General features: G+C 39.7%; 1 protein-coding gene across 2 annotated transcripts; it reads right to left on the bottom strand.

Annotated features, from left to right (window-relative positions):
- Positions 1–1,498: 1,498 nt before the first annotated feature.
- TBP (TATA-box binding protein) lies at positions 1,499–23,817 on the bottom strand. Of its 2 annotated transcripts, none has more exons than XM_049654634.1 (8): positions 23,703–23,817; positions 19,824–20,030; positions 16,726–17,129; positions 11,044–11,131; positions 5,674–5,765; positions 3,895–4,062; positions 2,895–2,989; positions 1,499–2,259 (listed from the first exon to the last, which is right to left on the bottom strand). In XM_049654634.1, exons 2-8 carry the CDS (start codon positions 19,875–19,877, stop codon positions 2,180–2,182), a joined length of 981 nt encoding a protein of 326 aa, XP_049510591.1. In that variant the 5' UTR covers positions 19,878–20,030; positions 23,703–23,817; the 3' UTR covers positions 1,499–2,179. The 2 variants fall into 2 exon arrangements, with proteins under 2 accessions (XP_049510591.1, XP_049510590.1); XM_049654633.1 differs by lacking the exon at positions 23,703–23,817 and adding an exon at positions 23,154–23,640.
- Between the last annotated feature and the right edge of the window lie 1,079 nt (positions 23,818–24,896).

Below are 24,896 nucleotides of genomic sequence, written 5' to 3'. Positions count from 1 at the left end.
CTCCCTCTCTCTTTCTGCCCCTCCCCTGCTCATGCTCTGTCTCTCAAAAATAAATGTTAGAGAGAGAGAGAAGAGAGAACACCAGAGACTTGACTCCTCACAAAAGAACATGGCACTTCTGTAGTCTTTACAAAGGTATCAAGCCTCTGTCTGGATGCAGCTACTCATTTGCAGGAAATACAGAGAACAGAAGAACAGGCTGAATAACACCATGAATTTGAAAATAGCAAAACATATACTGAAAGAAACTACCAGCTAAATGGTCTGTAAATTTTAAGGAAAAGAGATGGAAGAGGAATATAAGGAATACGTGCATAAAAACACGGAATTTTTTTTAATGGAAGACTGCCCTATATTAGTAATTTAGGTGATGACTACAAAATTCAAGATAACATCTATTGGTGGGTGGTGCTGTGGCTGGGCAGGAGCAGGAGGGGTTTCAGGGACACAGGCAAGGTTCCAGGTGGTGGCTGCAGGGGTGTCTACTGAGGAGTACACTGTGCTGGACATATTTGTTAGGCTATCTGTGTGTGCGGTGTTTCACAGGTAGAAGTTTCAGAATTCAGAAGAGTGATTAGGAAGAAGATATGTCAACAAGAACTAAAATGTAATGAAAAATTTCATTAATAGGAACCAGAGAATACTTAGGAATTAATTTTTATGAAATGTAGAAGCCCTATATGAAAAAATTGCAAAACTTTACTGAAGAATCTAAGAGAAGATCTACACGTGGAGAGAGATTTCTTTCTTGCATAGATGTCTTTCCAAATGATCCTTAACATTACTGATATCAATGGCCATAATTAAGGAAACAGGTAAATACATAATGGTACCTAAGAGATGTCATACATTTGTGATGCCATTGGACTCCCTATCATGGAAATGGGTTTATGACCTACTGATGGGGAAAAAAAGGCAAAGCTATATAAAACTGAACATATGCTTTAGTATTTTCCAAATATGGGATCAAAAGCACCCCAAAAGGAAAGGACCTGTACAGAATGGGGCCTGGGAGATACCCCAGAGCAGTAAGCAGAAGAACTTTTTCCTTTCTGATTATATGCCTCTGAACTGTTTGAAAATATACTTTTGCAATTAACTCCAGCAAGAACACCCAAGAACTTACAAATTTCCAGCTAATGTTCATGAGAAAAAACACCTCACTAGGCTGTACATATACCCCAGCTTTAATACTGAAGGACTTTGCCCTGGAGCCTGATTTTGCCACTCACTGGCTATGTAACCTGGGACAAATGCCTCATCCCTCAGCTGAGGCCAGAGTTTCCTCACCTAAGAAAGAGGAACAAAACCTAGTTACAGGTTTCGTGAGAATTACAGGCAATGTATCTGGGAAACAGGAAGTGCTCAATTTATGGGACATCATAAATACATGTTTCGTGACCAACCTTAAATTTTCAGGTAGTTCTTCCATTAAAACTGCAACATACAATGAAATGTTGACTGAAACAAACAACAAGCAAGCAAGCACACACTGAAATGGTTTCAGGCAATTATATCTAAAATACAAACTTTACCAGTATGGTCACATGAATCTTACAAGGTATCATTTATAACATCAATCTAACACTTTTATAAACAGCATTTATTGTACAGAGTACTCCAAAGGAAGAAATATATGTACAGCCATTTGTTTTCCTTAATACATCTATTCTGTCCTGCAATACTGAAAAGGCGGAATGTGTCTGGCACAAAAATAACCCCTAGGAGTCACGAATTAGAAAAACAACGCTTTTAAAAAAGATTTTTACTTTTCTGGTAGAAATATAAAAACTGGTTTATGGGGAAGAAATTAAAAGAAAAAGTCCAATCAACTGCAGAGGTGGCTTTAACATTTGAAGTTCTGTACCTCAAACCAACTTGTCAACAGCAGTATGTGTTTAAAATCTAAATATAAATAAACAGGCAGCACAACTCAAACAGCAGCACAGTATGAGCAACTTACATAATGCTGCAGTGTTCTCTGCGCAGAAGACCACTTCCCAGCATCGCCACGGGGAGTGCACACCGGAGAGCTTCACCTGGTGCTGCAACCCACAGAACGCCCATCTTCTCACCAAACTGGGACCCTCCACAACACCACCATTTAAATGTACCAAAACTGATTTGTTTTTAAAAAAAAGAACAAGTGGGTGCAGAGGCAGGAGTACATTAACAGCCATTATGTCGTCTTCCTGAAACCCTTTAGAATAGGGTAGATATTTTCAAATGCTTCGTAAATTTCTGCTCTGACTTTAGCACCTATGAAGACAAGTCAAAGAGAGGAGTCTGAAATAGCTATTCTTAAAAGGTAAAATTACTTTAAAACCACAAGGACAATTCTCTCCATTCCCAGTTAGACTGACAGAACACTAATGAGGGAATCCCTTGATACAACCCTGTTTTTGTTTTTAAAGTACTATTTTCTTAAAATGGCTTTTTAAGCCACAAAACAGTGCCCTAGATGACTCCAGCCTCCTGCCCTGCAGTCCACCACATGTGACCAGTGTTATTCCCTGCACCAGCTCGTGACCTGAGCAGCTCGTGACCCAAGCAGTGCAGAAGGAATGACCAAATCTTATTCTCCCACTTGCTGCCTTTAAGCAAGCTCTTCTAAACTTCCCTCTGTTGTCTCCAAACGACACAGATGAATCTCAAAGCTTTACAGGAGGATTTCCAGCTTAAAATGCCATCTCTTAAGCAATGTAATGGCCATCTTCCCTGCTCTCACCCCCCTGGTGGGTATGTTTCCCATCAGAGTGTTAGGGTGAGGAGAAGAAAGGGGCAAAGGTGTCTTCACCACTCGCCAGCCAACTGAAATTACTTCTCAGCACTGAGAAAATGCTGTTCTTGAAACTCTTGCAAACCTCTGGATACTACTTTCTGTTACAACTTACCTGTTAAAACAACTTTTCCAGAAACAAAAATAAGAAGAACAATTCTGGGTTTGATCATTCTGTAGATTAAACCAGGAAATAACTCTGGCTCGTAACTAGGAGGAAAATGACAAAAACAGTTTAGAAATTAAAAGCTGTCCATGCTTCAGGTAAAATGAGGACCTGCGCAGGGAAAATACTGACTAAACGGCAAATTCACTGCGAGGCCAACCCACAGGAAAGAGAACTTAAGGCCAGTGAGGGCGACCCGTCATGGGCACTTGAAGACCAACGAACTCTATTTCTAATGAGTCTGGATTTTCTGTTGTCGTAGCAGCCTCATGCTCCCAGTTCAGACAGACTGAAAACAGTAATGATGTGTGTGGTTAACCTACTGGGAAATGCAGGACAGGCTTCTCTGAGGAAGAGACACTTGGGTGGATATCTGAAGTGCCAGTGGGAGTTTCCTAGGTGAAAAGTATAACAAGAAGGTGCCAAGTATAAAACTTGGGCCAAGAGCCCTGGTCCAAGAAGGGCAGGGCAAGTCTAAGCGGTGCTGGGAGCAGAGAGGCTGGAGAAGTGGGCAGTGGCCTTGTAGGTGGCAGGGAAAGTAAGAGGAAATAATAATCATTTCACTCAAGTTTATACTTTACTGGTACAGCTCGTATAATGTTCACTAGAGAAATTCAAACAACTGGGGACAAAAGTTGACATAACAGGCTGTGGATTTAATTCATGCATTTAAAATGCATTTATTGAGCAATAAAATAACAGGGAGCCAATTTCATCCCAGTCAAGGGGAGTTGTGGATGTCAATAAGTGAAATGGGAGGTAGGAGAATGGTGAGAAAAATGTATTTTCCAAGACAGAAAGAAGAAACTTCAACATTCAATACATCTATCAGTACATCCCTTGTTCTTACATACTGACTGTTCTGCGTATGTTTTATCATGAATAATGTTTACACAGATTATACAAGTGAATTGTTGCCAAAGACAATCACAATACATTTCAGACTCACCTACTAAATTGTTGGTGGGTCAGCACGAGGCCTTCTAACCTTATAGGGAATTTCACATCACAGCTCCCCACCATATTCTGAATCTTGAAGTCCAAGAACTTTGCTGGAAAACCTAATTTCTGTACAACTCTGGCATATTTTCTTGCTGCTAGTCGGGACTGCTCTTCACTAGGGAGAAGAAAAAGTGAGATAGTCATAGTCAAAGCCAGCTAAAATAAAATTTTATTTGAAATTCAAAATTACTGAATTCAAAATTCAATTCATCAGACTACTGATATGCCCAGATTTTACAGATGTGGAACATCTCATCATCACCATGATCATTACGATTACTGTATTTTAGCCTACAAATTCCTAAGGTGAAAATTAACAATTTCATTTTAATAGGAAAATATTAATGAGATTTATACTTAGATAATGCATACTCTAATTGTATCTTCTTTTATATTAAATCTCTCTTTATCCATTCCTATAACTCATCTGTTGGATAAAACTATGGCTTAGTAATGTATGGCCTATGTAAGAAAAGCAAAATAAAAGCAATAATACTATCATAAGCAAAAGACTCTCAAGTGCAAGGGTTAGGGTAACAAAAATTAAACATACATACTTTTGCAATGCTTTTTTTTTCTTGAGGAAAATAAATTTATTTGTGGATTCCTATCTTGATAAAATAATCATGCAACTAGATACCCACTATTCAGTGTGTAGCAAATGGATAAAGACAGCTAAACAGTGAATGGATAGCATGTCTGGGAAAGAAAAAAACACCCAGCATTTATTGATAAGCCAGAAGCTTTTGATGACCCATCCAGGAAAAAACAAGCAAGACTCCAAAATGAAGACTTATGTGGAAGCCAGGGAGAGACCCACACCTTGCCTTCTGAAAAAGGCAACACAGGAGATCAGGAACCACTGTGTCCACACCAATGGCCTTCCCCTCATTAAAGACAACTTCAGGGGCGTGTGGGTGGCTCAGTGGGTTAAGCGTCCGACTTCAGCTCAGGTCATGATCTCGCTGTTTCACAAGTCCGAGCCCCACTTCCGGCTCTGTGCTGACAGCTTGGAGCCTGGAACCTGCTTCCGATTCTGTGTCTCCCTAGCTCTCTGCCCCTCCCCCACTTGCACTGTTTCTCTCTCTCAAAACTAAACAAACATTAAAAAAAAAAAAAGACAACTTCAAAGTTCAGAATAAGCAAAAACATCTGCAGCCCTCTTGGTGTGTAGACAACTCCAAGTCATATTAATTTTTATTTTAAGAGCTTAATTTACTTCACTTATTCAAGCTCTATGAAGCTGATGCCACTAACCTTCCTCCAACCTTCGCCTTCTACCAATTACGTGGACTCTGTAAGACAAGGTTTACAGCCAAGGCCCCAAAGCACTAACCTTCACAGACAGGATCACTTCAAACAGACGCAGAATATAAGCAATAGCATTTATGAAAGGGGTAGACATCTTAAGACCTGAATAAACCCTAACTCTCATGATGAAGCCTATTTACAACAAGGAGCAGCGGGCATCTATGACCAACACACGTGGTCTGTCCCACTGCCAGTACCAAGCAGATCTATACACTCTCACACCATCTGCTCGGAAATTTTGTGATTCATGACCAATTTGTTTTCACTTGGGGATGAATTTGTGTTATACATAAAATTTGTTACATAAAGGGATTCTTAGTAATAGCTTGGATGTTACATTTTATCAAAGACACATAAAATGCAACTGAGTAACCATGGTAACATACAACCAGGAGAATAAACTCCTTAAACCTACCTCTTGGCTCCTGTGCACACCATTTTCCCAGAACTGAATATTAGTGCAGTGGTTCGGGGCTCTCTTATTCTCATGATAACAGCAGCAAACCGCTAAAATGGTCAGAGACAATTGTTAATGAGGTCACACCAGACTGACTTCCTTTAGGAGAGTAAGACAATGAACGTCACGACTGGTAAAATGGAGAGTTCTCAAAATCCCTGGCACATGTTCCTATACATGGGTCTCTTACATCACCGGGCAGCACGCATGCTTTTCTTTGCACAGGGGGCAGAATACAGTGACTACTGAGTACGTTGAACCAAGATCTGTGTATTTTTCCACACCATTGCAACAACAACTAATATTTGCAAAAAATTTTACTTTAATTACATCCTTAATAAATATCAGTGCCTCTGTTTCTACCTTATATTTGCCAGCTTCTAGAACTGTTAACTTACTGATTTTTTTTGGCAAATCGATTGATAAACCTTTTCTACCTCCAGAGGGAGTAAATCAAATTACAAACATATCAATATGTAGTGGAGTGACCTTCTGTTTCCAACTAGCTTTTAGAAACAGTATTAAAGTATCAACACATAAAATTGCAAATTAAGAAAAAAATCAAACTTTTTATTTTTAATTTCGACTTTTTAACAATGTTTTTACTGCTAACATCGTAACTCGAGGGGAACATATTTCAGCTGTGGGTTGAATGAATAGCCTCCATTACTAGTTTACATGATAAAAAGCAAAAAATTACTTGCAAATAACTCTAAAATTTTAATATCTGATGATTACATAAGAAATATTCATGTATTTCTAATCAGGATAGCTCTTTAACAAATTAGATTCCTTTTGCAATTTTAGTTTTAAAACTGCTCTGTCTTCCTGCAGATTTTACCACCATGCAAAAATACAAGCACTACATTCTAGTTTGTACAAGTCCCAGAAAAGCCTAACCTTGCATTTCCTAAATACCCTCTATTGATTTTATTGATCAAATAATATCATTTCATTAGAGACTATAACATTGTAGAATTATGTATTCAAAGTAAATAAAATAATAGATAAAAGATTAATTATTATAATGCTACATACAGCCTGTATACTGGCTTACCACAGTGCATAAATGGTTACTTCCAGATCTTAGCTACCTTGGGATTTTAGAAAAATACTTCAAAAATGTCTAATATTTACATTATTTCTTAAGATAAAGATAAAAACCTGGCCAATAAACAGTTTTCATTTAGCCTTTACTTTCATTTTTATATGCCATATAAGAGCCATTCTATTACTTGGTGGAAGGACAAATGGAGATATACATGTTTATTTTACCACGTTAAACGATTAAAAAAGGGACATAAGACGTGTACCGATGAACAGACAGCAAGACATTTCTTGGTTATCTACCTGCTAGTTTTCTTATGTCCGTAGGACACAACATTGAATTGCTCTGGCTGAAGATAACTAATAGAAATGGTTGAGACTATAGGAGACACAACAGATAATAAATATACACTTTATCTTCTTATTAAGGAAATTGTTACAGTTTATCACAAATTCAACCTTACAAATTCAGGTTTGTGTGTTAACCTTCAAAAATTCAACATTAGATATGTACTGTCTAACTTAATATGCTGATATATTACATTTCAAAGTCAAAGGTAAAATGCTTTAAATGATGAAAGAAGTTCAACAGTTCTGGCTTTTCCGTTTTCTTTCTTAAATTCTCACTCTAAATAAAATAAAATTAAAAAAAAAAGAACTGTTTTTACATTGAAGTATCTTTGTGGTTTCCCCAATGGCTACTGGGCAACCATAAAGATTTATTCTTACTGTAAAAAGAAAGGGTTCTAAAATAATTAGCCATATTTGATGTCCTCCAAATTTTAATTAGCTCAACCAAGCAGACCAAAAAGTCTCAATAACTAAAGGAGTCATTTTCTTTCTTAGACAGTTATTACAGCAACTTTTATTTTGGACATTTCTACCTAGGCTACATCTTTCTCACTTGTATATAAAAGACAGAGATTTAGAAACTCTCTCCAAGACCATCACTTAACTTTTTTCTCAATGTACAGCTAACATATATTTATCCAACTTACCTGGTTCAGCTGACAAACATACCCCTACACTTCTACAAAATTATTTTGTCTGCTTTCTATGTAACTCTTAAATACTACTCCAACCTAAACCCAACCACTTTACTTCCCTTTCCTTAAAAAAACGTAATTTAGTAAACTATGAAAATAAATCTAAACCTACTTCATTCTGTTTTGTTCTGATGATACATCCTAGAATAAGTCATTCAATAACGACTCATACATTTAAAATAATCAAGGTATATTTTACATTGATATTTTTACATTGATACAGTGTAACTTTTAAATGTTGTTATAAGATATATTCTGTTACAAAAGCTCACAGTTATCTTACTAGAGGTTCATGAGTAAATATTAACATTCAATAAGATTTGGGTTTATGTTATTAGGACAATAAGAGTTGTCTATTTTCTTTGGTTATCTCCAATTAAAACATTAAAAATAAATTAATGACTTATTAGAGAAATCAGACTTCTGAAGGAAATATCAATTGTAAGATTATAGCCTACTCTAAGGGAAATGGCTTCTCTAACTCATGCAGTTCTTACTAGGGTTAGCTGCCAATGACGACACAATGATATATATAGTTTTTCTGGTTGAGGAGGGAGGCAGAAACTTGGTCATTGTCTTTCTCTGTTTTACTTAAATGTCTCAAAATAGCTGGGTGTCAAAGTCATCCTCAAGTTTTAATACTTATGCATATGCACACACACAAAAAGCCACACTAAAAAAAAAAAAAAAAAAAGACAAATACGTACATTGATTCAAATTTTACAAAAATATTGGGGATATTCAACTTGAGAAGTTCAAAAGGCTGCTGAGAAATGCCATATCTTCAATTCTCACATAATAGAGGGCAAGGCTCTGAACTCCCTCTTAGATTTGATTGAGTGCCCAAAGTTTAGATACACCGTTTAATAGTATGTACATAGTTCTCCTGTTGACTGAAGTTTTCCTTTGTTAAAAGGCAAGTGCTAAAACAGTCCAAGTTTCCAAAAAGAGTTTTATTTTTCTTGGCCTACAATCCTAGCCCTAATGACAGGGTGTTACACCCCAAAATCCCTGCAAATTCTCACCCTATGACACTGTTCCTGAAAGATGCATGAAAAGTGGCCTGGCTCCTACTAACTGTCCCAACCTTGATATATCCTGGTCTTGTCAAAAACAGGTTTCCCCTGCTACTGAAAAGTAGAGTGTTCCTGTGAAACCTTTCATAAACCCAAATGGAGTAAAGTGAGGAACAATCACCATTTTGTAAAAGCAGAAATTCTCTTCAGATTTCTTTCCGTTGGCAAAAACAGGCACTAATGTAGGTCTTTAATGAAAGCAAAGTGACTTAATGCAAACTTTTGGATAGCATAGGAAACCTGTCCTGGTCAAACCAATGTCAGTCGTATACACAGTCGCATGCCCCATTATGGGTAAGCCACATTTCTAAAGAAAACATCACCACACACATCTCTAGGTGATGTACAGGCAGCTGACAGAAACATGAAAGCGATTTTCAGTGAAAGTCAGCTTCAAACTGCGTAGAAGAAAGCATTTGAGACTCTAACTGAAATACCATTCTCAAGCACCAGGATTAGACACATGGATAACTTCCCCAGTTTGCATGTACTCAGAATCCAACTGGGCATGGGTTCTGCCTGAAGATTGACCCCGAATCTGCTGGAAGACCTCCTCCAGAAAGTGGTGACTCCTGAAAATACAGCTTCCTCCCAAGAGCTTGGAATCAAGGATAGGACAACACACTTGGTATATATACTGCCTGTTCTTTCTCACTTCTTCCCCTTGTGTTTAATCATTTTGTGCTGTTGACAAAATGTGGTACAAGAACATGATTTCACCCAGTGTATGAGATCTCTACCCTGACCAGGAGTTCCCAAACTAAAACAGAAGTTTCTGGATTGTGGCTCAAACAACAAATGAAACCACTCACCTAACAAATGCTTTATCATAACTTCACTGGCTAAAACAGAGCCAGATAATAAAAGTGTCCTCTATTTATTGGCCGGCCAAGTAGTTTTGGCACAATTGTTAACAAATGGGATAAATACTTGGGGGGCGCAGGGAGGCACAGAACAGAACAATCAGTAAGTTGAGAAAAAAGACATTCCGTTCCTAAAATTGACCAAGCTGATTCTTGGGAAGTTAATCCTTCTGGTTAGGTGTAAGCAAACTAAAAAATACTGGATGTATGAAGTGAATTTCACTCATTTCTTATGATATTTCTCCACTGTCTAACATCCAGGTAAGCTTACATGCTGCCACTTGGACACTATTTCAAGAGGACATTCAAATAATGACACCACATAAGAAAAGGAGTCAAACCCGCATGGGCAACCTAGACTGGGAGTTTCACCAAAGGGGGAACAAGGGACATCAGTAAAGGATATGGCGGTAATCTGGAAAAACTGAGAGGCACAAACAGACACTGACACAGATAGCCTGTCAAATAGAATACTCAGATTCTCAAGTATGTCCTTCTGCCTTCTCTTTTTTTCTTATATAAAATCTTATTTTTCCTTTGTTAAACGAAACCAGTTTAATAGCGGTTCCCCATGTATGAAAGTAAACAGCACGCTAATAGATTCTCCCACTTTAGGGGAACTGTCTTCTACAGGGCCCTACCCAAGAGCTCTTCTTCAATCCGACCATCTCCACTCAGAGGCCTGGTCTGTCTAGTCCTTGAAGAATGTCCATCCGTTTGTGAATGCAAATATTTACTATTTTTTTAAAAAACAACTTATCTACCAATGCAGAGACAAAAGCCTTACCATGTACTCAGGCTGCTTATGTTAACGTAAAAAGTATCATAGGTATTTTTACCCCATAATATTTTTATTATAAAGTTTAAAAGTTATACATAGAAAAATATAATAAACTCCCTATACTTATTACCCAACCCTGACAATTATTAACTTCTGGCCTATCTTGTTTCACCCATGTGCCCTTCCCCAATTCTCTAATTGTTTTATTTTCAAGTAAATTCCAGACAGCGTATCATTCCATTCCATATGGTTTTCAAAACATAAATGAAATCATACCACATATTTTGTTTTTTAATGTCACAGGATCCCCATCACAATGGGTAAATAAATTTAGTACTTTATCTTGTAGACTGCTGTGATTCTAGGGTCTCTCAATAAAAAACAATACACAATTTTCTTTAATTCCTCATTTTGTTGGTATCAACAAACTTAAGCATAACACGTTTTGGTCTAGGGACCTTTAACAACAAATTCCTGTATTATTATAGTTTGAAATACATTGTAATTGCTCTGACCTTGGGATTATATTCAGCATTTCGGGCACGAAGTGCAATGGTCTTTAGGTCAAGCTTACAGCCAAGATTCACCGTAGATACAATATTTCTGCAAGAAATTTGAAAAGAAAGCATGATCATTTAACTTTTACAGGATGAAGTGTTAGATAATTATCTAGAAATCTGATTCTTTTACTAGAACAATGTAATTAGGTCAGTTTAAATTTTAATCAAAAAAATTTTACATTGGGGCACTTGGGTGGCTCAGTCAGTTGAGCGTCCGGCTTCAGCTCAGGTCATGATCTCACGGTTCGTGAGTTTGAGCCCCGCGTCGGGCTCTGTGCTGACAGCTCAGAGCCTGGAGCCTGTTTCGGATTCTGTGTCTCCCTCTCTCTCTGCTCCTCCCCCGCTCATGCTCTGTCTCTCTTTCTCCCTCTCTCTCCCTCCCTCTCTCTCTCAAAAATAAATAAACATTAAAAAGTTTTTTAAATAAAAATAAATAAAAATTAAAATTTAAAAAAATTTACATTGTTGACATTTATTATGTTTACCACACACCATGGTGAGCATTTTACATGGGTTGCCCCACTTAATACTTACAATGCACTATGAAGTAATAACTATTAATATTCACATTTTCAGATGCAGAAGCTGAGGCTTAAATGGCATGGTTGCTCCAGATAAAATGGGATCCTTGCTCCAGATAAACACGGCTCCTAAGTGGTAGCCAGGCTTTGAGTCCATCTATCTGTAGAGCCATGCCTTAGCCTTCTGAATGAAGCTCTTATTTGCCCTTTGAATGACACTAATTGCCCATAAACCATCATGCACGGGCATGGGACATCACTGTCGTATGAATGCCAATTCCAGATTGCAAATACATCTCCAGCTGTTTCCAGCTCATTGCTGCTTTTGGTTCCTGTCCTGTCAAAATGCAACAGTTTGAAAACTTGATGGCTCACAACTGGGTTGGATAAGAGGATAGCTGTGTTTTTTTCTCTTTTAACTTTTTTTTAATGTTTATTTACTTTTGAGACAGAAACAGAGCATGAGCAGGGGAGGGGCAGAGAGAGAGAGAGACACAGAATCTGAAGCAGGTTCCAGGCTCTGAGCTGTCAGCACAGAGCCCAACATGGGGCTCAAACTCACAAACTATGAGATCATGACCTGAGCTGAAGTCGGACGCCAGACCGACTGAGCCACACAGGTGCCCCAAGCGGTGTTCTTTAATAGACAATTGTAAGGCCAATTGGAATAATCAACCCAAGGGGTGCCTGCATGGTTCAGTCAGTTGAGTGTCTGACTCTTGATTTTGGCTCAGGTCATGGTCTCACAGTACGTGAGATCGAGTGCAGCATGGAGCCTGTTTGGGATTCTCTCTCACTCAATAAACAAATGAGCATTAGAAAAAAAAAAAAAAAAAAAAAGATCAACCCAATGAATGTTTTCATTTCTACCTCACCTATTTCCTTCCAATTAATTTTATATACACACCTGCCTTTAGCATTTCTCTACTTAAGAAATAATCAAGTTGTGGTACATCTACCACAAATTTAGTCACATATTTGCTACATGTATTTTCTTCTTCTTAAGCAACAGTGCATAAGGGTTCAAATTTCTCCATATCCCCAACACTTGTTATACTATTTTTGATAATAGCCATCCTAATGGGTATGAGGTGGTCTCATTGTAGTTTTGACTTGCATTTACATAATGTTTAGTGACGTTGAGCATCCTTTCGTGTGCTTATTGGCTATTTGTGTATTTTCTTTGGCAAAATGTCTATTCAAGTCCTTTGCCCATTTTTGGAATCAGGCTCTTTGGTTTTCATTGTTGAGTTTTAGTAGTTCTCTAAGTCTCCAGATAATAGTCCTTTATGGGATGCATTTTCTCCCTTCCTGTTGGTTGCATTTTTACTCTGTGAACAGTGTCTTTTGGTATACAAGTTTTCTTTTTAAAAAAAATTTTTACAAGTTTTAAAATTGTCATGTAGTCTACTTTATGTTTTTTCTGTTGTTACCCATGCCTTTGTGTCACATCTGAGAAAACATTGTGAAGTCCAATGTCACAAAGCTTTTGTCCTATGTTTTCTTCACTGAGTTTTATTGTTTTAGGTCTTACACTTAGGTCTTTGATCTATTTTAAGTTAGTTTTTTATTTGGTGTTAGCTAAGGGTCCAACTTCATTCTTTTGCATGTGGATATCCAGTTGTCCCAGCACCATTAGTTGAAAACACTATCTTTTCTCCATTGAACAGTCTTGGGACCCTTGACAAGTATCATTTGACCATATATGCAAGGGTTATTTCTGGGCTCTCTATCCTACTGCATTGGTCTATATGTCTGTGTTTATGCCAATACCACAGTTTTGATTGCTGAAACTTCGCAGTAAGTTCTGAAATTAGGAAGTGAGAGCCCTCTGGTTTGCTCTTCCTTTTCAGGATTGTTTTTGGCCAAAGTTCCTTAGGATTCCATTTGAATTTTAGCATGATTTTTTCTACTTCTGCAAAAAATATCATTGGGATTTTGATAGGGATTGCACTGCACCTATAGATCATTTTGGGCAATATTAAAATTTTAACAATATTAAATCTTCTAATCCATGAACCTGAGATGTGCTTCCACTTTTCATGTCTTTTTTAAAGTTCTTTCAGCAATGTTTTATAGTTCTCATCATACGTCTTTCACATCCTTGGTTAATTCCTAAGTACAGCAAAACCTTGGTTTGAGAGCATAATTTAATCCAGAAACATCCTTGTAATCCAAAGCACTTGTATATCAAAGCAAATTTCAAGAACCATTGGCTAGGTTGTGATCATGTGACATTCAGCATCACGTGCTACTCGTATTGCAAGACACTGCTCATTTGTCAAGTTAAAATTAGAAATGTTTGCTCATCTTGCAAAACATGCAGAGAACAAGTCACCCACAATTCAAGGTTTTAGTGTATTTTATCCTTTTTGATCTTGTTAATAGAATTGTTTTTGTAATTTGCTTTTCAAAAAAAATTTTTAATGTTTATTTTTAAGAGACATAGAGTGTGAGCAGGGAAAGGGCATAGAGAGAGAGGGAGACACAGAATCCAAAGTGGGCTCCAGGCTCTAAGCTGTCAGCACAGAGCCCAACACTGGGTTCGAACCCACGAATCGTGAGATCACGATCTGAGCTGAAGTCGGGCACTTAACCGACTGAGCTACCCAAGGACGACTGAGCTACCCAGGGACACCTGTAATTTCCTTTTCATATTGTTCACTGTCTATATACAGAAATGCAACTGATTTTCAAGTGTTAACTTTGTATCCTGCTACTTTGCTAAATAAACTCACTCATTCTAGCTAACAGGTTTTTTTGTGGACTCGTTACGATTTTCTAGATATAAGATCATAACATCTGCCAACAGATAATTTTATCTCTTCCTTTCTACTCTAGATACCCTTTATTTGCCTTGCTCTGGTACTATGTTGAATAGAAATGGAGAAAGAGTGGGGTGGCTGGGTGGCTCAGCCAGTTGAGCATCCGACTTCAGCTTAGGTCATGATCTCACAGTTTGTGGGTTCGAGCCCCGCATCGGGATCTGTGCTGACAGCTCAGAGCTTCAGATTCTGTCTCCTTCTCTCTCTGCCCCTCCCCAATGTGTGCTCTGTCTCTGTCTCTCTCAAAAATAAATAAATGTAAAGAAAAAAGAAAAAAAAAAAGAAAGAGATGGAGAAAGAGGTTGTCCCTGCCTTGTTCCTGATCATAGAGGAAAAGCATTAAGTCTTTCAATGTTAAGTATTAGGTTTGCTATGGTTTTTTAAATATGGCTTTTACTATGTTAAGGCAGTTTCCATCTTTTCCTATTTTGTTGAGTGTTCTTACCATGAAAGGGTGTTGAATTTTGTCCATTCTTTTTCTGCATCAATTGAGGTATCAGTTTTCTTTTCATTTTATTGTTATGGTATATTACAGTGGTTGATTTTTTAAGGTTATTTACTTTGGGGGGGGGGGGAGAGAGAGCGAGCATGAGCAGGGAAGGAGCAGAGAGAGGAAGAGAGAGGATCCCAAGAAGGGTCCATGCTGTCAACACAGAGCCCAATGAGGGGCTCGAACTCACAGTGAAATCATGACCTGAGTCAAAATTGAATTGAATGCTTAACTGACTGAGCTACCCAGGCGCCCCCAATGGTTGATTTTTGTATGTTGATCTACCCTTTCATTCTAAGAATAAATCCCACTTGGTCATGGTGAATAATCTTACACCATGCTGCTTAATGATGTTTCCTAGTATTTTTTTGAAGATTTTTGTATCAATGATCAATGGGGATACTGGTCTGTAGGCTTTTTAGTGTCTTTGGCTTTGGTGTCAGCGTACTGCTGGCCTCACTGAGTTAAAAAATGTTCCCTCAATTTTTTAGAAAAGTTTGAGAAGGACTGGTATTAGTTCTTTAAATGTCTGGTAGAGTTCACCGAAGCCATTTGGTCCAGGGATTTTCTTGGCTCTGCCACCTCCCCAGAATTCTTCTTAAAAATGTATGATTTTCTTTAAGTTTACTAATTTAAATAATCTATACACCCAACATGGGACTCAAACTCACAACCCCAAGATCAAGAGTCGCATGCTCTTCCAACTGAGCCAGCCAAGCGCCCCTTAAAAATGTGTTCTTATATATTTTCACTGATTATCTATCCCAAGTCTTCATAAGCTTGTAGGATTTAGAGGCCACTGAATTCCCAACCTACCAGGGTTCTTAATGGATATGGAAACTCAGTAACGTGTCTGACTAGATGCTTTGTGGAATACCAGAAGGGTTAAGGTGCCAAGATGAAACAAACACCCCATCACAACTGGTTATAACTTATGATTTAAACAAGAGGTAAAAACTTAAATGGCCATAAAAGCCAGACAAGCAAGCAAGACACCAGGGAATGTTGCTGACAAACGTGAACTAACAAGGGATTATCTCTCTAAAGTATTAAAATGAAAATCATCTGATTTTTAAAATCACATCAGATCAAAATCTGAGGCAAGATTTGGATAACAGGATCTATGATGAAATATTACTTAGTGACAAAAATGACCAGCGATGGCTGGTGAAGTAATTATTGCAAATGACCCTTCACTTTGGCCATGCTTCCTAAAAGCAAAAGCTATGTACTTCACACTGATAGATACAAGAGAATATTTGTATATTTTTCAGGACTTTTTTCCTACCTCCACCCTGCGTCCAATTCTGATACATATAGGACCCATTTCATTTGTACAGAAAAATCCACTGAGGGCAAGAACAGACATTCTCAGCTTGTGGAAAGGACACAGCTCTCCAAAGAGTTATATGCAGCCCTTATAATAACCAATGAAGACAAACAAGGACCATTGTGAACTAAGTAACTAATCTTCCCTTCCCAAAGAAAACATCAAAGGGAAAGAGACCATGTAAGGCTTGATTCAGCAAATCAGCTGCAGGGAAATGTCTACAACAATTTGATAGCTTGGCCCAAGGACATAAACGCGAGCTACCCAATCTACCCAATATGCGGCGATGTTATGAGAGCCTTTTACTAAGGGGACTGACTCACTGAGGCAACTTCGCATCCTTTCTCCTGTGGGAGACAGAGATGACCACTAGTGCCACCCCCTCAACAACTCAATCCATCTGAAACAAAGAAGAGCAGCACCCGCCGCAAGGGGCCCTTCTGGGTTGAGGGAAAGACACAAAGTACTCACTGCAGCTGCGGCACGATCCCAGAGCTCTCAGAGGCTGGAGTGGCGGGCGTAATGGGGGTCATGGGGGTCATGGGGGAGGGATACAGGGGAGTGGTGCCCGGCAAGGGTGCAGTGGTAAGAGTCTGTGAGTGGAAGAGCTGTGGTGTCTGGCCCGAGGCCGCCTGCGTCGCCTGCTGGGATGCGGACTGCTGAACGGCCGCCACTGCCTGCTGCTGCTGCTGTTGCTGTGCCTGCTGCTGCTGCTGCTGCTGCTGCGCCTGTTGCTGCTGTTGCTGCTGCTGCTGCTGCCTCTGCTGCTCCTCCAAGATGGACAGACTGTTGGTGCTCTGAATAGGCTGTGGAGTCAGTCCTGTGCCATAAGGCATCATCGGACTGAAGATGGGGATTCCAGGAGTCATGGCACCCTGTGGAAGGTCAGGAGGACAGTAAGTCAGGCCAGCTGGTATTGTTTCCAGCACTTATCTGGTAGAAGAGGAGGTGAGATGTACAAAGACAGATGCTTTCCGAATATAAATGGAGTCATGATGCATAATACAAAGGCATTTGCTGTCCTTACACACATCACTTTCTTCTCCACCATAGCACAGTAGGTAAGAGCCTGGTATTTAGAATTATACCCGGGTGTGAAATCCAACCCTGCCACTTATTACATGTGAACACTCAAGGAAGTTGCTTAACCGTTCAGGCACATCAATAGGATAACGATGTTCTAATACTGCTAGAAAGTATAAAGGACATAATTGGAGCGACTGCCCATGCTTTTAAACTATTATCCTGGCATACTACCTGGGTAGTTCCCCATTTCACTCGCAATGTATCTGTCCAAGTTTGGCTAATAAATTATATAGTTACCCCAGAGATGCCACTGAACCCATTCAACACGATGACAGGCATGCAGAAGATACTGAAGTGTTAGCAACAATAATGACAATAATTATTAGAATACTATTCAAAAACGTGGATCATTTGCTCTCCAAAAAGTTTATACTGTGCTCGCTTCGGCAGCACATACACAAAATGTTTATATCAAGAAAATCCAATGCATCTATCAGAATAATATCAATTTATTTTTCTGAATGCTTAACTTCCAGATACTGTCACATTTATTAATTTGATTTAATAATTAATATATTTATTAATATACAATTTATGATATAATTAATTTATCTCATAACAGCCCTCTGGGAAAGGAAAAACTCGATGTTCTTCCCACATTAAGGACAAGAAAACTGACCCCAGGAGAAGCTAAAGGACTTCCCCAAGACCACAGGTCTCACCAGCAGAGAACCCACAATGACAGCCAAGTTTTTCTGGGAGCCAGTCTAATGCCCTCACCCAGCACCAACTCTACAGAGCCCACAGAGCCTGCAGAGTTTGCAGTGACTTTGTGAACCTCTTCAAAGTATACCTAGTATTTCTGCATCAAGGAATCCATAGTTTTCGTCAGATGCTCAAATGCGTGCAAAATCCAAAAAGGAGCCACAATCCTCTCCCACTTCCACCACTTTATTTGGCAGAAAGCATAAACCAAAATTGTCTAAGGTTTATGTTAAACTGTTTCATCAACATAGTGGCAGAAAGAGTATGAGAGGAGGAGGGTCAAACATACACTGCAGCCCTAATAGTATAGGTACGATCATACTGCGTTGATCACTCACATCTGTAAAATACTGGCTAGAAAAAATTCAGGTTATGTGACTTTAAAAAGAGTGAGGTTTTGAAAGGTCTGCCTTTCTTTATGTCACGTATACAAATGAACTCAAAATGGATCACAGGCACACATGTAAAAGCTAAAACTTTATCAGAAAGAGAAAATCCTTAAGACTTTGGGTTAACCAAGATTTCTTAGGACACAGAAGCACTGACGCTGAAATAAAATTGATAAATGGACTTCAGAGAAAAATTAAGACCTTCTACTCTTTGAAAGATATCATTAAGAAATGAAAAGTAAGCCACACCACAGACTGAGAGAAAATATCTACAATACCTACATCTCAGAAAGGACCTGTATCCAGAATACACGAAGAACAATTACAATTCAATAAAAGACAAACAAATAAGCCAGTTAAAAAAATGGGCGAAAGATGTGAAGGACATTCTACAAAAGAAAATAACGCAGTTGGCCAATAAGCATTGACAGGATGCTCAAGATTGTTAGTCATCAGGACAATGCAAATTAAAATCACAAAGAAACAGCACTAAGCAACCACTAGAATGGCTAAAAGTCAGAGCGTCAGTGAGGATGTAGAGCAAGCGGAACTCTCACGTTGCTGCTGGTGGACCTAGAGTATGGTTCGGCAGTTTCTTATAAAGTGAAACACACACTTACCACAGACCTAGCAATCCCACTCATAAGTATTTACCCAAGAGAGACAGAAACAGTTTACACAAAGCCTGTTCACAAATGTTTACAGCAACTTTATCCATAACAGCCCCAACCTGAAAACACCCACAATGTCAGCAACTAGAGAGCAGATACACAAGATGTGGTACATCCATACAGTCGAGTACTACTCGGCAATAAAAAGGAATCTGCTGATATACAGATGTTATATTGGGCAACGAAGAGAGATACACAAAAAAAGCACATACTGGTATGATTCCATTTGTATGACTTTCTAGGCGAAGCAAAACTATCTATCTTTAGCTCTCGATCAGAAGAGCAGTTGTATACACACAGGTGTACACAATTATCAAAACACACCTAAAGTGGGTGTTCTTATCATGCGTTAATTTTTTAAAAGTAGATGTTATTTGGAACCTTAAACATAAAAAAGAAATGCTAAAAACAGAAAATAACTTGGCAAAAGTTACTTTCAAAATCAAAGGCCCGACAGTCACATGGAACACTTTCATAAACATTTATCAAAAGATTAAGATTTACAGACAAATACATATTTTAACTTCCAAATAAACTCCTCAAATTTAACACTATCAAGCCTTCTCAAAGCCTAATACAATGTTTCAACAAAGTAAGAGGCTTAAAATCAGATAAATCAATTTCAACGACAGATGGTTAAATTCCCTTCCTTTCTTTTTCTACTGCCTCTAACAGTGTAGACTCTGTCCCATCTACACCCTCCCTCCAGTTGTATTACCTGAGGGGAGGCCAGGCCCTGAGCGTAAGGTGGCAGGCTGTTGTTCTGATCCATGATGTTCACTTTCTTCTTGGTAAATTAAACACCTTTGGACTGGAACTCGCCTCGGCATTCAGTCTCTTCCTAAAGCATCCCCAGTACACACTTCTTAGCAATTTCCTCAACGGCTTGCGTTGTCTTCGTGCACACCAAGAAACGGTAACTCCACTTTGAAAAAAGTTGGAGGTTTAATGTAAGAATACAAGCTGTACAGTCTTTTATGAACCAGTTTCATAATTACACAAAAAACTAGAAAAAAGCAATGAAGCTATTTTGGAATATACTTTTTTAACCTTATAATGCTGAAATCCTATTCCCTCCCATGTTTATTGTGACCGCATGCAAAACTGCCACTAGAGCAAAAAGTGTTTTATTACATGTTTAATTTAAATGGTCTTAGAATGTTCAGCGGTGCTTGGGTGGCTCAGTCCGACTTCAGCTCAGGTCAGGATCTCACAGTTCAGGAACTCAAGCCCCACATGGGGCTCTGTGCTGACAGCTCAGAGCCTGGAGCCTGCTTCGGAATCTATGACTCCCTCTCTCGAAGGGGCCCCTCCCCCGCCCACACTCTTGTCTCTCGAAAAATAAACATTAAAAACTTAGTTTTTGATACTTAGAATGTTCAAAAATAAGGTGTCATAATCAATATTTAAAAACTTTTGGGAAATCGAGGCGCCTGAGTGGCTCAGTCGGTTAAGCGGCCAACTTTGGCTCAAATCATGATCTCAAGGCTTGTGGGTTCGAGCCCCGAGTTGGGCTCTGTGCTGATACCTTGGAGCCTGGAGCCTGCTTCAGATTCTGTGTGTGTGTCTCTCTCTCTGTACCTCCCCCGCTCACACTCTATGTCTCTCTCTCCAATAAATAAACACTAAAACAAACAAACAAAGAAACAAAAAAAACTTTTGGGAAAAAACACTCAGAGAAAACACATTCCTAAGGAAACTGTCAAATCAGAGTAGAAACATTTATTTTTTTATGTTTATTTTTGAAAGAGAAAGAGACAGAGCGGGGGGGGGGGGGGGGCGGTGGCAGAGAGAGAGGAAGACACAGAATCTGAAGCAGGCTCCAGGCTCCGTCAGCACAGAGCCCGATGTGAGGCTCAAACTCACCAACGACGAGATCACGACCTGAGCTGAAATCAGACACTCAACCGACTGAGCCACCCAGACGCCCCTGAGTAGAAAAATGTATTAAACCCTGTGTACAGAGTGCTATTGGGCCAAGTTGAGGTTTTTAAATATTCCAGTCAGTTTTATATCCTCCACAATGTCTTAGGTGTTAATTTCAATAAACAGTGAATTGGATCCAACATACTTTAATGTGATATTTATTGATCTACTAAGTTATTTATTTTTTTAAAAATACTGCTTCATTTATTTTTTAAAAAATACTGCTTCTTGCCTTGTTTTATTCTTTTTTAAGTTTATTTATTTATTGGGGGGCGGGGGGTGAGGGATGGCAGAGGGAGAGAATCCAAAGCAGCTTCTGCACCATCAGCACAGAGCCAAACATGGGGCTCAAACCCACAAACCATGAGATCACGACCTGAGCCAAAGTTGGACACTTAACTGACTGAGCCATCCAGGTGCCCCAATCTAACTGAATACAACACTGTGATAGAAGATGTACAGACACAAAAATAAATAAAACATGTTTTTATACATGCAATAATTTGACCTCTTTAGAACACATAAATACAAACTATGCCTCTATCTAGCTTTCCTTAACACATCATTTCTTTACTGGCTACACATTTTTTATTTCTTTTAGAAAAAAGAATCAAGTGACTACTGAAAGACCTTTTGTTGAGTTTAGTTCAGATGGCTCCTTACCTTGATTAGAGTTGCTTTGAGAACTAGAGTCAAACAGTACTGGCTCATTAACATATCAAGAACAGCATCTAGTTATCACTTAGTAAGCCCAAGATAAATGTTAGCTATTAGTAGATTTCAGTTTAAACATTAAAATCTAAGAAGATATTGGCACATATAGAACTTGCTGGTCTGAAAGTTACAAATTATATACCAAAGACACACACGAGCTTCAAACATGTACTGGTACAAAGTAAGCACTCAGATATTTGTTGAATGAATGAAAGAATCAATCACTTTGACAGGACAAAGGACCAAAGACTATATATATCCTACATACTCATCACTGAAAAAGGGGGGGGGGGGGGAACAAAAAACTCTGGTTCAGAAAATGTCAGATATAATAAAATTATATTTTTTAAATTGTTATCCTATAATAACAATAGAAGTGATGCAAATATGAAGAGGAAATAGTCATTAGCATCAAAGAGTTCCATGTGAAGGGTATACAAATAATTACTCCAAAACTTAAGTGCTGTAACAGAGGTGTACTATGCCAAGTTCCTGGAGTGCAGAATCTCGCCAATGTCTTAGCACCATGCCTGGCATACAGTAGGTCATCAAGAACAAATGCACACATGCTGTGGATGGTAAGACATAGCAACTGCCAAGTGTCCTGAAGGGGAATGTGTTCACAAAGCATGATCACTGGACTTGGGTCTAGCAAGGTAAGCAGGAATTTACAAATCAGCACTGCAGGCAAAAGACCAAGCACAAGGAGACAAAGGCTGCAAAAGCATGCAATATGCAAGCAACAAGCTCTGGAGAGGAGGTAGCAAATGTAAGTGGGGTCACACTGTCTACCAGTTTTACATATCACATAGGCAAAAGAGCAGGGACAAGATTTTGAAGTGCAGCATGAGTAGGTCTACTTTGGCAAGTGTGGATGAATTCAAAGAGATAAAACTAGAGGCTGGAAGTTCACCTTAAGGCAGTCACTGCTATGGTTAAGGTAAGAAATAATGAGAGCAGGATTTCAAGCACTCATAAACATGACAAGAGCTTTCTCCAAAACTGGTGGCTCCTGACCCCTTAGTGCAAACTCAGAGTCTACATAAGAAATCTGCAGCACTAGGTCCGGGCCGATGTTACGATTGTTCAGGTCATCCCTCATTCCCAGTGATGGCACCGACCATTTTTACTCACCTGTGCCATTAAAACCACAGTTATTACTTCTAACTTAATCCTACTTAGTTACTACTATCGTTAGCTATTACTTATAACTTATCCTATAATACTAACTTATCCTTTGAAAAGAAAGTTGTTTGCAGAGTGTGTTCATATTTTGGAAATTGAAGCATCAAATCTGATCTTTTTAAAAGGCAATCACAGATAAGGGAAAAGAATCAGTTAATTTTGCATTGCCCCCCAGTGTCTGCATAAACCACTCAAGCATATTATTTTTCACACAGAAGCCTACCTAGAATTTTAAATTAGAAAAGCACACGGCCTGGGGCCTAGACAGCTAGGCCTTGTAAACCAAGCGCTGTGTATTTACAGCTTACGCTCTATCGTGCCGGAAATCTCTAGCCTCTGACAAAACGTTAAAGTCTCAAGCACAACTTTATAACAAAGCCATTCCTGCTGATAGCAAAAAAAGGAGGACAAAGGCCAGGTTGAATCTGCCCTCCAACATCAACGAGGAGAAAAGGATGGCAGGACAGGAACTCCGGGTCTTGGATGTGCCGGACTGTTGTGTCCCGGGCACTCCCGGAGCCCTGCACCCGAACTCGCACGATGAAAGCCGTTGTTAAAGCACAGCAGATGAGGGCACCGGGCGGGACAGGCGGCCGGGGTGGGTGGGCGGCCGGTACAGGCCGGAGCGGCGTCGGCACGAGCGGGGAGGAGCGGCCCCCGCGCGGCCTGCGTGCCCACTCAGCGTCTCCCTCACTATCGCCCCAGGGCCTCGCTGCAGTGGTCGCCTCTGCACCAATCCTCAGAGAAGAGGAAAAGCTAAAGGGGCTGTTACCTGGAGTCCCTGCAGAGACCACTGCGGGGCCGCGAAAACGAAGTTAAGCCACAGGCAGCCCAGGCGCCCGCCACGGCGACCCTTCCCGACCCTACTAAACTTCTGGCGCGCGTTGATAATGTCACTTCCGCCAGTTCTTCCATCCTAGGCTTCAGCCAATTGTCCAACTAGAGTGGCGGCCATGGGAAGTGTGGGCACTCCGTCACTTCCGCTGTTTCCGGAACAGTTCCGCTGGGTATTTGGCTTAAGGGAAAGAAGGGGCGGGCTGAGCTCCCCAGGAGTTCTAGGGGGTGAGCCGCCGGACCAGAACGTTTTCTGATTGGTCCTTGCCGAGGGGAGGCAAGATAATGATTTTCAAATGTTGACTTTTTGAAGTCTAGCGGTGTGACCTTCGGCAAGTTACCCGACCTCAGCGCCTCAGTTAGTAGAATGGAATAATAGTAACAGTTACCCTCTAAGGAAGTTGTGAGATGGATTAAGGAAATGCAGGAGCAATGCCAGGCACATGGTAAACTCTCCGCGCATGTTAGCTATTTTCAAACTTGGAGAATGAAAAGAAAAAAAACAGCCTGGTTTACAGGTTCAATTCTACTTTGTTTCTGCTACTACCATTTTATGCACTCTTGTCACACTTGCCACAAAGAGACTGTTACTGAACCCCAAATTCTGCTGCCCCTGGCTTGAAAAGGCAATACTCAAGAGATGGTTTTGACTGAAAAGGAATATGAGCTTTGTTCAAAAAGCCGGCCACCTGGGGAGAAGGTGGACTCTTATCCAAAGCCAGCTTAGAGGTTTCTGCCTGGCCAGGGAATTTTTTTTTTTTTTTTTTTTTTTTTTTTTTTTTTTTAATGTTCATCTTAGAGCACGCAATCGCGCTCGCGTGGGGGCGGGGGGGTGGTGCAGAAGATCTCAAGCTGACTCTGCGCTGACAGCAGAGAGCCCAATTATGAGCCCTGAGATTGGGCTGTTGGATGCTTAACGAACAGCCACCCAGGCGTCCCTTGGCCCAGGGATTTTTAAAGGAGTTTAGGGCAGTTAATCAGTAAAAGGACTGCAGTGGTCCATAATATTTCTTGTTGCAAGCAGAATGGATGGTGCCAGCTACAGATGTTATCGCAGTGCTCAGAGGTTGTGCAAGGAGTGTGGTTCCTCAGTGCCCAGGGTTGTCCAAGAGGGTCTGGTCTCTGTTTTGTG

The sequence above is a fragment of the Panthera uncia genome (genome assembly GCF_023721935.1).
Source record: "Panthera uncia isolate 11264 chromosome B2 unlocalized genomic scaffold, Puncia_PCG_1.0 HiC_scaffold_24, whole genome shotgun sequence".
In the NCBI taxonomy this organism is placed as follows: Eukaryota; Metazoa; Chordata; class Mammalia; order Carnivora; family Felidae; genus Panthera; species Panthera uncia.
This window is presented reverse-complemented; position numbering and strand designations above follow the sequence as displayed.

Excerpts from the sequence above, each read along its gene's own strand:
- TBP (XM_049654634.1), bottom strand. The coding sequence starts at position 19,877 with ATGGATCAGAACAACAGCCTGCCACCTTACGCTCAGGGCCTGGCCTCC. Across the intron at positions 17,130-19,823 it reads AGGGCCTGGCCTCCCCTCAG|GGTGCCATGACTCCTGGAAT; the intron begins GTAATACAACTG and ends GACCTTCCACAG. Across the intron at positions 2,260-2,894 it reads TGGAAAAGTTGTTTTAACAG|GTGCTAAAGTCAGAGCAGAA; the intron begins GTAAGTTGTAAC and ends TTGTCTTCATAG.